The 14,026-nt window shown below is 57.4% G+C and overlaps 8 protein-coding genes and 1 non-coding gene across 9 annotated transcripts; 4 read left to right on the top strand and 5 right to left on the bottom strand.

Moving 5' to 3' along the window:
* Positions 1-262: 262 nt before the first annotated feature.
* BDY17DRAFT_176592 (P-loop containing nucleoside triphosphate hydrolase protein) lies at positions 263-1,365 on the bottom strand. The gene is made up of 6 exons (XM_033729862.1): positions 1,256-1,365; positions 1,166-1,198; positions 1,051-1,109; positions 810-990; positions 517-749; positions 263-465 (listed from the first exon to the last, which is right to left on the bottom strand). The coding sequence occupies exons 1-6, from the start codon at positions 1,283-1,285 to the stop codon at positions 402-404; spliced, it is 600 nt and encodes a 199-aa protein (XP_033588636.1). The 5' UTR covers positions 1,286-1,365; the 3' UTR covers positions 263-401.
* A 521-nt stretch (positions 1,366-1,886) lies between these two features.
* BDY17DRAFT_300211 (Sas10/Utp3/C1D family-domain-containing protein) lies at positions 1,887-3,064 on the bottom strand. Its single transcript, XM_033734026.1, has one exon. The coding sequence runs from the start codon at positions 3,031-3,033 to the stop codon at positions 2,209-2,211; it is 825 nt and encodes a 274-aa protein (XP_033588635.1). The 5' UTR covers positions 3,034-3,064; the 3' UTR covers positions 1,887-2,208.
* A 110-nt stretch (positions 3,065-3,174) lies between these two features.
* Positions 3,175-4,531, top strand: BDY17DRAFT_300209 (uncharacterized protein). The gene is made up of 2 exons (XM_033734025.1): positions 3,175-4,061; positions 4,131-4,531. Exons 1-2 carry the CDS (start codon positions 3,265-3,267, stop codon positions 4,228-4,230), a joined length of 897 nt encoding a protein of 298 aa, XP_033588634.1. The 5' UTR covers positions 3,175-3,264; the 3' UTR covers positions 4,231-4,531.
* Positions 4,532-5,037: 506 nt separating this feature from the next.
* BDY17DRAFT_252641 (uncharacterized protein) lies at positions 5,038-5,421 on the bottom strand (the record flags this gene model as incomplete). The annotated part of the gene is made up of 2 exons (XM_033731271.1): positions 5,038-5,279; positions 5,346-5,421. Coding segments are annotated over 2 exons (318 nt in total), but the record flags the coding sequence as incomplete, so codon positions are not given.
* Positions 5,422-5,852: 431 nt separating this feature from the next.
* BDY17DRAFT_300205 (double-stranded DNA-binding domain-containing protein) lies at positions 5,853-7,045 on the bottom strand. The gene is made up of 2 exons (XM_033734024.1): positions 6,648-7,045; positions 5,853-6,583 (listed from the first exon to the last, which is right to left on the bottom strand). The coding sequence occupies exons 1-2, from the start codon at positions 6,749-6,751 to the stop codon at positions 6,286-6,288; spliced, it is 402 nt and encodes a 133-aa protein (XP_033588632.1). The 5' UTR covers positions 6,752-7,045; the 3' UTR covers positions 5,853-6,285.
* Positions 7,046-7,772: 727 nt separating this feature from the next.
* BDY17DRAFT_240357 (phosphoadenosine phosphosulfate reductase) lies at positions 7,773-8,597 on the top strand (the record flags this gene model as incomplete). The annotated part of the gene is made up of 1 exon (XM_033730359.1): positions 7,773-8,597. A coding segment is annotated over one exon (825 nt), but the record flags the coding sequence as incomplete, so codon positions are not given.
* Positions 8,598-8,870: 273 nt separating this feature from the next.
* On the bottom strand, positions 8,871-10,651 carry BDY17DRAFT_311648 (uncharacterized protein; the record flags this gene model as incomplete). Its single annotated transcript, XM_033735558.1, has 2 exons — positions 8,871-10,579; positions 10,633-10,651. 2 exons carry the CDS (start codon positions 10,649-10,651, stop codon positions 8,871-8,873), a joined length of 1,728 nt encoding a protein of 575 aa, XP_033588630.1.
* Positions 10,652-11,754: 1,103 nt separating this feature from the next.
* BDY17DRAFT_t23 lies at positions 11,755-11,874 on the top strand. The gene has a single exon. It is a non-coding gene; the product is annotated as a tRNA-Glu (tRNA).
* Positions 11,875-11,908: 34 nt separating this feature from the next.
* Positions 11,909-12,312, top strand: BDY17DRAFT_176435 (uncharacterized protein). Its single transcript, XM_033729861.1, has one exon. The coding sequence runs from the start codon at positions 12,025-12,027 to the stop codon at positions 12,247-12,249; it is 225 nt and encodes a 74-aa protein (XP_033588629.1). The 5' UTR covers positions 11,909-12,024; the 3' UTR covers positions 12,250-12,312.
* Positions 12,313-14,026: the final 1,714 nt, after the last annotated feature.

Raw genomic sequence — 14,026 nt, 5'->3', positions numbered from 1 at the left:
GACAGGTTCTAGTATAGCAGAAAGGAGGAAGAGGACCAGTACTGAAGAAAGCAGTGTAGGTATCAAGTAAAGACTACGAAGCAAAACAGCACGCTGGAAAATCCGCAATCCTCTACGACCCATGCCGCTATGATGGGGAAGAAAAGGTCAGCTAAATAGAGAAGGGGAATGGGACTTCTCAAGTAATTGAGAAAGGTGTTGATCCTTCTTAAATACACCTCGCCTTGCTGCCCACCGGGTAATGTCCACTCAGACCTCGCTCCCGATCAATGTTGCGGAAACTGCGCCGCCACTCCGTACTCCCTTCGAAACCCAGGCGAGGCGCAAGCAACCGATTTGGAAATGATGCGCCGAAACGGGGCAAAGAAGATGCAAAGAAGCAGAAGGAAAACGCTCCTCTCCTATAAGATGGTGCATTTCTTGCTCTTGCGACCTCGATCTTGCGGCTTAGGGCTGATGACGGCTCTGGAATGGTTCATTAGCAAGGGTCTTAGGAGGACGAATGGAACATCATACTTGATAGCTTCGTCAAAGACGCTCTTGAGATTCCGCTGGGTCAGGGCGGAGCATTCGAGGTACTTCACCGCGCGGATCTCCTTGGCCACTTGCACCGCCTGCTCGTACTGGATGGGCGCCATCTTGCGCTGCCGCAGCTGCTCTCGCACCTCGGGGTCGTCTCGCAGGTCGAGCTTCGTGCCGACTAATATGATGGGGACGCTGGGGGCGTGGTGCTCGATTTCGGGATACCACTTGCGGGGGTTGTGTTAGAGCGAGAGTGGGGTAGTCTTATTCTTCACACTGGGACATACCTTGGCCTTGACGTTGTCGAAAGATGGCGGACTGACGATGGAGAAGCATATGAGGAAGACGTCGGTCTGGGGGTAGGAGAGGGGCCGGAGTCGGTCGTAATCTTCTTGCCCTGCCGTGTCCCACAAGCCGAGACTGATGGGCTTGTTGTCGACCATCACGCTGGCGGAGTAGTTGTCAAAGCTGTTGGACTGCGTCAATGAATGCATCTTCGTGGCTTTCTGCTCATAGCATTGCGCTTACACGGTGGGGATGTATTCGCCAGGGAAGGCATTGGTGGTGTAAGAGATGAGAAGACATGTCTGTTGCGATTAGCCAGGGTTCATGTCGTCCAGGGATAAGAGGAAGTATAGCGCACCTTGCCCACCGCACCGTCACCAGTCACCACGCACTATTCCCAACCGTCAACACGCTGCTTCCTCCGCATGTGAAGCTGGCAGCAACATACCTTCAGCGACTGTGTTGCAGGGGTCGCCATGATGTGAATCGCTCGCTCTTCTTCTCCCTTGCCAGATCTTTCCCGCGCGTATTCCTCTCACCCAACAAATATCACCGCCTAATCCGCTGCTTCCCGTCACTGCTCGTGCCGCGTGCGCACAGTCTGCTCTTGATCTCCCTTCACCGAACCCTCGCCGCAATCAGAGACGTACCTGAGCCAGCTCACCGCCAAAAGGGGAGTAATGTGGGCAAGTAAAGGATGCCAGGGGCGCGTGGCTGATGTGGTGTCTGCGTTGCGACTGTCTCGAGAATGCAATGGACAGCGCGCGAGGTGTCGTCGGGCGTCTGGTGCTTTTTTGGGGGGTGGAGAGGGGTGGGCGGCCTAGTCGGAGCGGGAGCGATCCGAGTCGTTGGGGGTGGTACGCCACAGAGGGTGCGCTCAGGCCAATGGGCGGTCGGGGACGGGCGGTGTCGGGGGCAATTGGGGTGCGCGAGAGATGGGTTTGGGGATGGGCAGCGGGAAATGCAGGGGGTGGAGGGAGGAGGGATGTGCGAATGATGGGTTTGCCTTTTCGGAGGGCGGAAGGGGAAGCGGAGGGGGTGGAGTGGGAGAGGGAGACGCTTCTTTTTGCGAATCGGAGGTTAGGGCCAGGAAGGTTTGGAGATGCTTTGCGCGCTAATGCACGCGCCCCCCGGCACCGCGAGGCGTGATGTGATGTGGATGTGATGTGTACGGAATTGATGATCTCTCGTTCAGCACTGTTTGACTTGAGTTGCTGCTTTGGTGAACAAAGAAAGGGCATGCACGCAATGTGCGCAAGTCACTCCCGCACATGCCATACCACGGGCGAGCCTAAAACAACCACGTGAGCATGGGTATCATTGAACGCTATCTAACGCATCGCATCGAAGCAAACACAGTCCATGAGCATTCACTCCGTCCCATTCCATCTCCTCTGATTTCTACCCAGCCACCTTCATCCCTTTGCTCTTCTTGTGTCGCGGTTTCCCCGGTTTCTTCCACGCCCTCTGCTCATCCACCCCACCAGTCGTACTCTCATGCTCGCTCGAGCCATCAGCGTAGAGTGTTGCAGACGCAGCATCACTGCCCACCACCTCCGAAGTCGACGCATCGTCAATTGAGGCAAACTTGGCATGCCTCTTCTCCAGCTTCCGCTGTAACTTCCGCGCCGCCTTCTTCTCCGCCTTCGCCATCTCCGGATCTGTGTCTCTCGCACTGGCATCCGGCGTCCCCACCTCCGAAGAAGAAGCAGTATATTCTCCCGCACCCTCACCCGCCTTCACCCTCTTCGAAACCCCATCCAATTTCGTATGTTTCCCCATCCCAACCACATCCTCCAACTTCCTCTTCGCTCCACCGTTGCCCATCGTCCCTGCCGCCGCCCCTCGCTCGCGATCAAACCTGTCATTCCCCGCCAACCCGTGCCGAATAAATCTCTGCGCCGCCTCTTTGTCCAGTGTCGCATGCGGCCTCGTAGCCCCCGACGTCTCCGCGGCTTTGATCTTGCCGAAATACTCCTTCACCCTCGCCAGCTCTTGGAAGACAGGGTGAGCCTTGGCATCGACGCCATGCAATCGCAAGGAAGAGAAGAGGATGGATTCGAGGGCGTAGGTGGCGAGGACGTAGGCTTTCGCCTTGTCGAGGAGAGGCAGTTTGCTTGTGCTGGTGGAGAGATGAGTTTTGACAAGAGGTTGCAGGGAGTCTTCGAGGTCGTCGATGGTGTTTTCTAGGTCTTCGACCAGCGCGGCGACGCTGGCTGGCTCCATGTTTGGGGGTGGTGTCTGTGTTGGAGTGTTTGTGATTTGGTGGTTCAAGAAAAGTTAGGAAGTTGTGGATGAGGCTGTGCGCACGGACCGGGTAGATCTGGAGATATGAAAGTCTATTTGCCTGGAGGATCAGGTACAACCACTTCATCAATCACAACACCAACCGAGTTCGTAAAGACAAACAATAATCAAATGGCGTAACGAATGTTCTAGCTAGCACATGACTAGCCAATGGCGCCATCATCCAACAAAAGAAAACGCCCATCCGAAGCAATGGCCGACGAGACTCCCCTCCCCGACAAACACCACCTCTTCACCCAATGGTCGCAAGACCGCGGCGTAGAAATCCGCGGCGTCGCACCCGCCCAACTCGCCAACCGAGGCGTAGGCTTGATAGCCACCAAACAGCTCCCAAAAGACCACCGCATCCTCTTCATCCCCGAGAAAGCCATGTTCAAACCCAACACTACCCTGCTGAAGAAGGCATCCCTCCACACCGCCTCGCCGCAAGCACAGCTGGCTTTTAGCGCTATGATTGCCTACGCACCCGCAGATTCGCAGCTCAAAGTGTGGAGAGAGACGTGGCCTACGCTCGACGACTTCAAGCAGAGTCTGCCGATGTGCTGGCCGGAAGCGGAGCGAGGAGATTTGCCGCCTTCGATGCAGCAGCCGCTGGAGCGACAGCTGGCCGACTACCAGCGGGACTGGACGGCTGTGCGGGAGACGTGTGTGCAGCGAGGGTCCGGGGAGGAGGAGTTTCGGTATTACTGGATGATTGTGAATAGTCGCAGTTTCCATTGGAAGGCGGCGGGGCGGGCGACGGTGGGGTCGATGGTAATGTGTCCTTTCGTCGATTACTTGAACCACGCGCCTGCGGGGAGTGCGTGTCGGGTGACGATGACGGCGAAGGGGTATGAGGTTACTGCTGACCGAGAGTATGGTGAGTGGTGCTTCTCATATCCCATTGCATCTACGCTGCACTCTTACACTCCCCTTTCTCACTCCCAAACATCATCTCTTCTGTCCAGGTGAGGAAGAAAACCTGCCCTCACTCCACCACCATCTTCGCACCACACTGACCCATCCACCCCCGCAAGCCCCCAACGAAGAAATCCTCATAACCTACGGCTCCCACCCAAACGACAAACTACTAATCCACTACGGCTTCATCCTCCCCGCCCAAAGCAATTCCGATGACGACATCCGCCTCGACCACCTGCTCCTCCCCACCTTCAGTCCCTCCATAAAATCCCGCCTGCAAGACACCGGCTTCCTAGGCGGATACGCGCTACTCCCCGCCGCGAACGAGGTGTGCTTCAAAACGCACGTCGCGGTGCGCGCGGCTATGCTCACGTGCAACGAGTGGGAGTATTTTGTTTCGGGCGGGGAGGATTTGGGAAGGGATGTTAGTGGGGAGGTGGAGGGGTTTGTGGCTGGGTTGCTTGGGGAGTGGAGGCGGGGGAGGGTGAGGGAGATGGAGGGGAGGAGTGGTGGGAGGGGGGTTGTGGGGGAGCGGTGGAGGCAGATTGGGGTTGGGATTGATGCTTTTGTTCGGAAGGTGGAGGAGGGGCGGGAGGGAGGTTAACGGGCTGATGTGTGAGAGGGTCATCTACTTCATGCATCACGACACAGGTATGATGGGAAAGGGATATGTAGCACAAGAAGTCATGAAGAACTAGCCTTGCATTTTCAAAGTAAAAAGACCGATCCGTGTTCCATCCGTCGAGCATGTTAGATAGAGATGCACGCCTTTGATAAGCCATACTCATGATCTCGATTCTTGTGTCGTAGCCGATGCGTGTCTGTGCGTGGGATAGAGGGAAAGGCACGCCGCCGGAAACCAGTGCCGTTGTCCGCCCTCCGCCGGTGGGAAGGGCCTTCGCAGGGAGCCACCTCACTCACAGGAGTCGATATATCGCCTCTGCCGCAAAGCCAAAGGCAGGAAGGATCTTGTCTCATCGACTCCCGCCCCATCCCGCACAGCACCGCGCGGCCACGGCGCGTCTAGAAGCCATGCACCTTGATAGTCTTGGCATCCAGCTCCAAGCCCTCCTTCTTGTCCGTCAAGAACTCCTGCACGTCCTTGCGCTGGTCGCCCTGCAGCTGAATCACCTCGCCCATCTCCGAGTCGTTGACGATGGTGCCATTGCACGCAAACTTCTTCTTGATCACCTTGAGGATCTTCTTCTGGTCGAACTTCTTGGGGAGGCCTTGCACCGTCGTCAATGTCTTGCGACCATTGCGTTCTATGGGAGAGGGCGGTGTTAGTGGTGCGTGAGAGGAGGGGAGGAAGGGGAGTGGCGATTACTCACGCTGGATCCGGATGTGGATGTAGTTCTGCGACTGCTTGTTATCGGCGTCGCCAGTGTCCGCATCTGCGAAAGGGTCTGTGGAGGGGGTCAGTCGGGATCCTCGGGCTCGCTCGAAAAGATGATAGGCGCGTGGTCAAGTGAGGGACGGTGGTCCGGCTCACCCACGCACAGGCTTATCGCGGGAAGAGAGGGGCTGCAACGCACCGTAGGCCTTTAAGTTCTGGATGTCCTGCGCGCTTGTCATGAAGCTGTTTGCCGGGGTCGTGTCCTGAGTAGGTGGTGGGTGGTTGCAGTGTGGAGGTTTGGGAGTGTCCTGGGTCTGGGTGAGTGGAAGAGTGGAGAGTTGGTGGTGGTGGTGATGGTGTTGTGGTCGAGTTACTTGGCTTTGTAGGGTGAGGGAAAGAGAGTGGGGAAGAGAAAATGACGAAGGTTCGTGCTAAACGCTCGGTGGCGTCGCGTCTAAGCCACGTTGGGCAGCAAAGTCACATGCCTACAGATATGTCTTCTCAGAATTGAATACCGACGCTTTACGTATGACAGTACATGAAGTGTGGAGTTGAAAAGGCTTGTAATGATGGTATACAGTCTACCTGCAAATACGAGAGAGGCAGCACAAGGTAGAAGGGTATCGTCACTATCTTATGCACTATCCTGCCGCTATTGATACTTCACTGCTCCGGCGAAGGAGCGAAGCTGTGATACTGAGCTAGCTGGCAGACGAGTGTAGCTGCCACAGTCGCATGTCATACATCCCATCACTCACTCGCCCGTGAGGCATAAGAACATGCCCTCGCGCACCTCACCGCGGTCCATGCCAGCCAAGCGCAGCTGTGCTGACCTTCCTAGCTTTCTGCACACCAAGAAGTCGTGTCGACCCCGAGAACGCGCGTACCATGATCATCTCGAGAATATCTCGACACGAGGAACAGCTGCAAGCCACTCACGTATCCTCATTCAACAGATCATCCAGATCATCATCATCCCACCCACCCTTCCTCCTCTGCACCGTGACCTTTTCCACCTCTTGCTGCTGCTCACTCAGCGCATTCAGAATGTCCTTCAGCTGCGCCTCGGTCACGCGACTTCGAAGTTGGCCAGAGCGGGCCATCATGATGAGTCGGTTCTCCACATCTTCCGCGCGCGAGGCTTTGACGAGTCGGATGCGTCCGAGTCTATCTGCGGCGTCGGGTTCGAGGATTTGCGAGAGAATGGATGCGCGGGCTTCAGCTTCTCGGCTTCTGGATCAAGGAACGTTTGTTAGAAGGTGATCGAGACAAGAGTGGATGTTGGTGATTGACGTACTTCTGCTCTTCTTTCTGTTGGTTGTTATTATTGTCACCGTCGGGAGACTGCGACTGCAGCTCTTGCATGCGAGCGCGGCGAATGGCCTCGAGGTCTTGATCCATGGAGACGCATCCAAGAGGCCGGGAGTGTGGTGGATATGCGTGCTAGATGTCGGTCTTGGCCAGGACAGTGTGAAATTCCCAGCATGGCTACGATGCACGGATCACGGGCCCTAAGGGGTAAGGGCGGACGGCAGGACCCGCGAATCGTGGGGAGCCACTCACGTGCATCACGCAATCAGCGGGTGGCGAGAGGAGAGCAGGGCGAACAAGGTCGCCGAACAGGTCGGCGAAGTGATGGTGAACGACAGGCGTATAATACACAACACGCCTCCGCGTCGACCTCACCTCTACCGACACCCTACTACACCGTCTATTTCGCCTTCCTTTCTCTGTGTTTCCCACGGACGAAACGACCTGCAAGACATCGAGTCGCCGTGACGGTGCGCCTCAGCATCCGAGGCCCTCCGCGCGCCCGGCGAGTGAAAATTTTCACTCTCCGCTGACGAATCGGCCAATCATCGCCGCCTTCGCTGCCCATGCGGGCCCCGTCAGGACGAAAGCCTCTTTGTATTTCGCCCACCTTCCTTGGCACGATTAGCAATCCGCGCGTGTGCGATGAGGAAACGGATTGGAAATGGGGGATGTTTCGAGGGCAAATTCGACACATCGAGACGAGATGTCGGGAATCTGTTCACCAAAGAACCCTCCCACCGTATGCGCCGCAGCGAGAGAGGAAACCGGGCGTATGCCTCGCACATTCCCCTTCTCAGCATTACCTGCCCCACTCTTTCTCTGCTTGTCCGCCCACCGTAACAGGCGCACATCTGGAACGCTGCCCGCTTTTTGATTTCAAAGACGGCCCCGGCAGTGGCAGAAGGTAGGTCCACGTCTTTCTTCCGTCATTTCTCCCTACTTGCGTGCTCTCTTCCACCTATTACTCTACCTTTCGTCAATGTCATCGTAATCCCTCCCTATATCATCGTCATCCTCGCCCATCCTCATCCCTCTCCATCCCTCTTCATTCACACCCACACCCACAATGGCACCTCAATCCCGCTCCCCGTCCTCCGACGCCTCCGCCGAGTCCGGCTACTCCAGCGGCAGCTCCTCCTCCGCCGACAGCCTACCCGACGTCTACTTCACCAAGCCTCACCTGAAATTCCTCAACCGACAACTCTCCCAGCTCGACCCGCGCGACGTGCTGAAATGGTGCATCACCTCCCTCCCCACCCTCTACCAGACGTCCGCCTTCGGCCTCACCGGCCTCGCCATCATGGACATGGCGTCGAAACTCAAAGACCGCTCCCCCCTGCACCCCAACATCGAGCTCATCTTCCTCGACACCCTCTACCACTTTCCGCAGACCCTCGACCTCGTCGAGCGGGTCAAGGAAACCTACCCGCGGCTAAGAATCCACACCTTCCGCCCCGCCGGCTGCGACACAACCGCCGACTTCGAGCGGCTACACGGCGAGCAACTCTGGGAGCGCGACGAAGAGCAATACGACTACGTCGCCAAAGTCGAACCGGCGCAACGCGCCTACCGCGACCTCAACGTCGCCGCCGTCCTGACGGGCCGCCGCAAATCCCAAGGCGGCAAGCGCGGCGACCTCGACATCCTCGAAATCGAGCCCGAGACGGGCCTCATCAAGGTCAACCCGCTGGCCAACTGGTCCTTCAAGCAAGTCCAGGCGTACGTCAAGGAGAACCACGTGCCGACCAACGACTTGTTGGACCTCGGGTACCGGAGTGTGGGCGATTGGCATTCCACAAAGCCGGTGACGGATAGCGAGGATGAGCGGGCGGGCCGCTGGGCTGGACGGAGCAAGACGGAGTGCGGCATCCATAACAAGCGGTCGCGGTATGCCGTCTTCCTAGAGGAGCAGGAGCGAAAACGGCAGGAGGAGCTGAGCAATGCCATTCAGAATGGCTTGCGGATAGAGGAGAAGAGTGGGGGAGATTGAAGGCGTCGCCTCTCTCCCTTTACGAGTGTGAAATCTATGTAAACTTAGCAATGGCGTTGGCGGGGCATGCTTTTTCAAGGGAAAAAGCAAACGGCAGACAAATTTCATCCCAAATGAAAACTTTCCAATTTTATCAAAAAAGACCATCACACGTATACGACTCCGCCCTGTCTAATCTTCGCCTTCCCTTCGTTCCCCCCTCTTTCATCATCAAGCCTACAATTGATCCAACAAGCCCTCCGACTCCAACATCAGCACAATCTGATGCACCGCCGTCCGCACATTAATGACGCTCAAATCCACCACCAAATCCGCCTCCTTGTCCTTGGGCATCTCATACGGGTCGTCGACGCCCGTGAAGCCCTTGATCTTGCCCGCGCGCGCCGCGGCGTACACGCCGCGCTTGTCCGTCTTCTCGCAGTACTCGAGCGGCGTGGCGACGTGGATGAGGTAGAAGGAGCCGTGCTTCTCGACGATTTCGCGCGCGGCCTTGCGCGAGTCGGCAAAGGGCGCAATGGGCGCGGCGATGACGGCGGCGCCGGCTTTCGTCAGCTCCGACGCGACGAAGCCGATGCGCTGGATGTTCATGTCGCGGTCTTCGCGGCTGAAGCCCAGCTCGGTCGAGAGCTCGCTGCGCACCGTCTCGCCGAGGAGAAGGGAGACGGCGCGGCCGCCTTGCTGGTTTAGCGTGACGTTGAGGGCGCGCGCGATCGCGTCCTTGCCCGAGTTGCTGTAGCCCGTCAGGAAGACGGTGAAGCCTTGCTGGTTGCGCGGCGGGTGGGACTCGCGCAGCACGCGCACGACTTCCGGGTAGGAGAACCACTCCGGGATGTCGCCGCCGGTGCGCAGGCGGCGGCGCAGCTCCGTGCCGGAGATGTCGAGCGTCTTGATCTCCTTGGGCACTTCGTCTTTCGGCTTGTACTCGTCGCTCTCGGGCAGGTAGGTCATTTGCTGGAAGGGCACGACCTCGATGCCCAGCTCGTCGCGGTACTTCTCCACGGCGTACTGGGCGTCGTAGGGCCCGTAGATCTCCTCGCCCTTGCTGTTCTTACCAGGTCCGGCGTGATCACGGCCGATGATGAAGTGCGTTGCTCCGTGGTTCTTGCGGATGATGGCGTGCCAGATGGCTTCGCGGGGTCCGCCCATGCGCATGGCGAGGGGGAGGAGGCCCAAGACGGCCATTCCGTTGGGGTAGCGGGGGAGGAGGGCTTGGTAGACGCGCACGCGGGTGAAGTGGTCGATGTCGCCGGGCTTCGTCATGCCGACGACCGGGTGGATGAGGACGTTGGCTTGACGCTGGCGCGCGGCACGCACCGTCAGCTCACGATGGGCACGGTGCATGGGATTTCTGGTCTGGAATGCCACGACACGAGACCAGCCGAGCTTGTCAAAGTGCAGACGCAGCTCGGCGGGGGTGTAGCGGAGGCCAACATAGTCGTAGTGCATGAGACGGTCAATGGCCTCGATCTTGCCTCCGACGTAGTAGTCGCCAGAGACCTTGAAGAGGTACTTGACGGCCGGGTGGTCGGGGTCTCCACCAAACACCTCCTTGGCCTCCTTCTTCTTGTCGGGATGGTAGATGTCGTCGACGGTCATGATGGCGATGTTGCGGTCGTCACGGGAGTCACGCAGGGTGATGCGCTTGCCGGCCGCAATGCCCAGCTCGTCAATATCCTCCTTGTCCAAGTCGAGGCAGATGGGCATGGAGAAGAGGTTGCCGTCGGCTAGCCGGTTCTTCTCCACCACTCCGTTGTAGTCCTTCTCATTCATGAAGCCCTCGAGGGGGGAGAAGCCGCCGTTCATGATCAGCTCGATGTCGCACAGCTGGCGATCGTTGAGGACGACGGCGGGCAGCTTCTCGGCCTCTGCGGCCAGCTGGGCTCGACGGGGGGCATCGCGAGCGACCAGGTCTTTCAACACACCACCTAGGGGGTTGTTAGCTGATGGGCTGCTGCGGAGGATGGTGGGGGAAGCTCACCATGCGGAGGGTTGGCCATTGTGCTTCAATTGTCGACGATCTTTACAACTTTTGAAATAAGAATGGTCGCAGGAGATGCAGAGTCTGAGCAGTCTTGCAAGTGATATCTCCCGTGAATTTCTGCACAAGGAAGAGAGGTGGCGTGTTGAGAATGAGCAGCAGCCGAGTACCGTTAAATTTTGGCGAGCGCCCAGAAATCGAAGTGCCAGCTTCCCGTGCCTGACCACGACGCGGCGGCAGTCCCTGACGTCCTCATGCAGTCTAGCGCGAACTGGCGCCGGCCTCGCGTAGAAGTCGGCGTGCGACGGTCTTGCCGAGCCGTGCAGGACAACGATGTCGCACGACCCGCTCGGCTGAGATAGGAGAGCGAGGCTCTGAAACCTTTTGAAAGGGGTTTGCAGGGTTGGGGAGGATGTGTCTACATATGACGACAGAGCAGGATGAAGTGCATCATTTTCTACGAATGGATCTCGTTGGTTGTGATTTTGATCCGCTCAGGATGAACTCAATGCTTGCCGTCAATCGCAGGAGCCTCATCCTGCGGACTGCTGTTCCCGAATCCGATTTGACTCGTGCTGATCTGACCTGGTTGTTTGCCACGCAGCTTCCCGTTTCTACTGTGGATGAAGTGTACGTAGTCGAAGCAGGTGTGTAATATGTCTCTGCTTTGGATTCTGTCTGCATTCCACAAAGACTTCTGCATCTGGACATTTTAGACCTCACCTCTTCATCTCACAACTCCCCGAACTCTACAGAGCAGTGGAGGGATCGATGAGAGCCATCGCTTCTATGTCAAACGCTTGGAGCATATCCTACGTTCCGTGTCTTCACCGGGTTAACAGAGATGCAGGATTGTAGCGCTCAGTGGCCGAGTAGCCACACATTGTCCATCATTGTCATTCGCTGTGATAAAGAAGGTCCTGCAGAATGCAATGTCCATTTGTCACGACAGCAATGAGCAAGGCCTCACCGAAATCAACGTTGCCATGTCGCTACAGTGGAGAAAGTCGCCTGGAAAGATCTAACTCCACTCTTCGGATTCCACTCGGCTGATCTTCGGTGCGGAAAATATACGCGTCTATGATCGATACGTACTCGCGCCTGACCAATAGACTGCTCGAATCCGATGTGGTGTATCGGCTAGCATCGTCCGCTTTCATTACGAGGAAAGCTGGCTCGCAAGGGCTTCCAATCTCTCTCGAGTCTTCCGGACAGAGCCGGGTTCGACTCCCGGCATCGGAATCGCTGTTGCAATACTTTTGCAGGCATGGGGTTTGATTTTTGGCCGAGTCCAGGGCGTCATATGGGTGATATCGATATCTGCAGGGCGACTACCGACAAAAGACGCATTGCCGATGCTTCAGGACGCTGTACGGGCTCGCAAAGGCTGCCATGGCTTCCTTAAAAAGTCTACACGATCGTTCACGGTCCAAAAACCTCGAGTCTGCGATGTCAATTCTGTGGATTTTCACATGCATCCCATATGGCCTTGCCGTTTCACATGACGCACTTTGCGAGCATTTGAAAGAACATGGGAAGCTCGTCTTTGATTCCTCTACACGCCGTGGATGGCTTCCCTGCCACCACGACCGAGTCACGGCAGAGCACAGGCTGTAAACATTCACACCAGCATATCACCACTCAACATGAACTATTTTTAACAATAGGATTCGAGATCAATGCGGATACGGTGGCTTCAATGAGCGGTTTCAATGGACTATAGAGAGTATACACAATCGCTACCTAATGTACGAACTGCCCGATTGCGAGACCATCTTTTTTCTGGGTCCCTCTCGCCGTGCCGTCCCGCACGAGGTGCATTTCGAGAAACAAAGCTCTGTGGATCTCGATTGGGTGCGCCGGGTACCATTCAAATAGCTGCCACTCAAAAAATCTCCTCATTCCCAGGTTTTACATTCTTCTCCTCGTTCACACGGCGGCGTAGACTGACGCTGACCATTGGAGTCGTCATCTTTCGGCGACGCCGCCGGATAAAGGCATTAACGAGGACGCAGCCCCCCCGGCCGTCCCACTAGACACCGGCCAGATTCCTTGGGGAACTACCGAGTGGGCCCGGTGCTTCGCTGGCAGATGTGAAGGGCAAATGCACCGCTCGCATGCATGCATCCTGCCATGTAGCATCAAGCCGCATGGCGATGCCTTGCGTTCGCCAGCCTTTTCACAATGTGCAAGGCTTGCCTTGCCTTGTCGTCGCCCACCGCCATCGTGACGGAACGAGATGAAGGAGCGAAAGCGCGAGTCGTCGCACGAGAGCTATCACTTGCGGGACTCGATGCACCCGTCCGGTAACAAACACCGCCAATCAAACGGTCAGCATCTTCGCCGAGCCACGATTTGTCACAGTGCAACTGCGGACGATGGCCAGGAGAATTCCGCCGTAGCGAACGCGATTTATTCTCCTAGTGACGATCTGACAGAAGCTTACCCCCTGCGCGCAAGCGAAGCGACCGCGGGGAAGACCGAGCACACCTCCGCGCGCACCTTTCTCGATGCGATCAAACGGCCGTCCGCTACAGATCCCACGCGATAGCATCAGTGCGCGACAGGCCTGGAAGGGCAAGGTGAGTTTTCTTCATTCGTTTGCACGACCGTTGGAGGTAAGAAGCACAGACGCCGCGGTGGCTGGGCCGCACCTTCTCTCTCTGCTCTCGCGCTCTCGCTCTTTCCCAGCCTTCCACTTTACACGTCACCGCGTCGCCCCGACCACCGCCATTCCCTCAATTCTCCGTTTCCTCCGCCCGGCTTGCATGCGCGCCAATCCTGTTATCCAACTTCGGTACACGATGGGCTGTGACATGCGGATGCGGAGAATTGTTGACGCTCGATTGGGAAGATAGGAAGCGGCTTCCTCTCTCTCTCCGCCAGCGCACCACCTCACCGCCGCCCGCCCTGCCATTGACCGTCGCCAACCCCTCTACCTCCATCGGCGCATCTACTTGGGCAAAGGTGTCGCGCGTGAACCGCCGCCGTGTCACTTCCACCCCTTCCCGCTCTTGACGACCGACACGATACCCACGACAGGTATTATACGAGCTCCTTACGCCAGCGACAACTTCACCACCCCGCCAACACATACTACAATCCTCTCCGAGACTACTCGCGCCCTTCCTCTTCGTCAGGAAGCGCCGTCTCTGGCTCGCCCAGCCTACGTCGCAAACCCCGGTTCGATCCTCACTCTCGCGCTACCCTTGCGCGCTCGAGCTCCGTCGATTCGCCGTCCATCCGCCGGGGTGAATCCGACTCCCCCACCGTCGCGCAACACCCATCGTTCAGCGCATTCATTCCGCGCATAGGCTTCACCACCTCCTATCCACACCCGGCCCTCGTTCTCTCGAATCGCACCAAAGCGGCCATCAGCTACGCTCTCGAGGTT

The sequence above is a fragment of the Neohortaea acidophila genome (assembly GCF_010093505.1).
Source record: "Neohortaea acidophila strain CBS 113389 unplaced genomic scaffold BDY17scaffold_7, whole genome shotgun sequence".
Classification (NCBI taxonomy): domain Eukaryota; kingdom Fungi; phylum Ascomycota; class Dothideomycetes; order Mycosphaerellales; family Teratosphaeriaceae; genus Neohortaea; species Neohortaea acidophila.
This window is presented reverse-complemented; position numbering and strand designations above follow the sequence as displayed.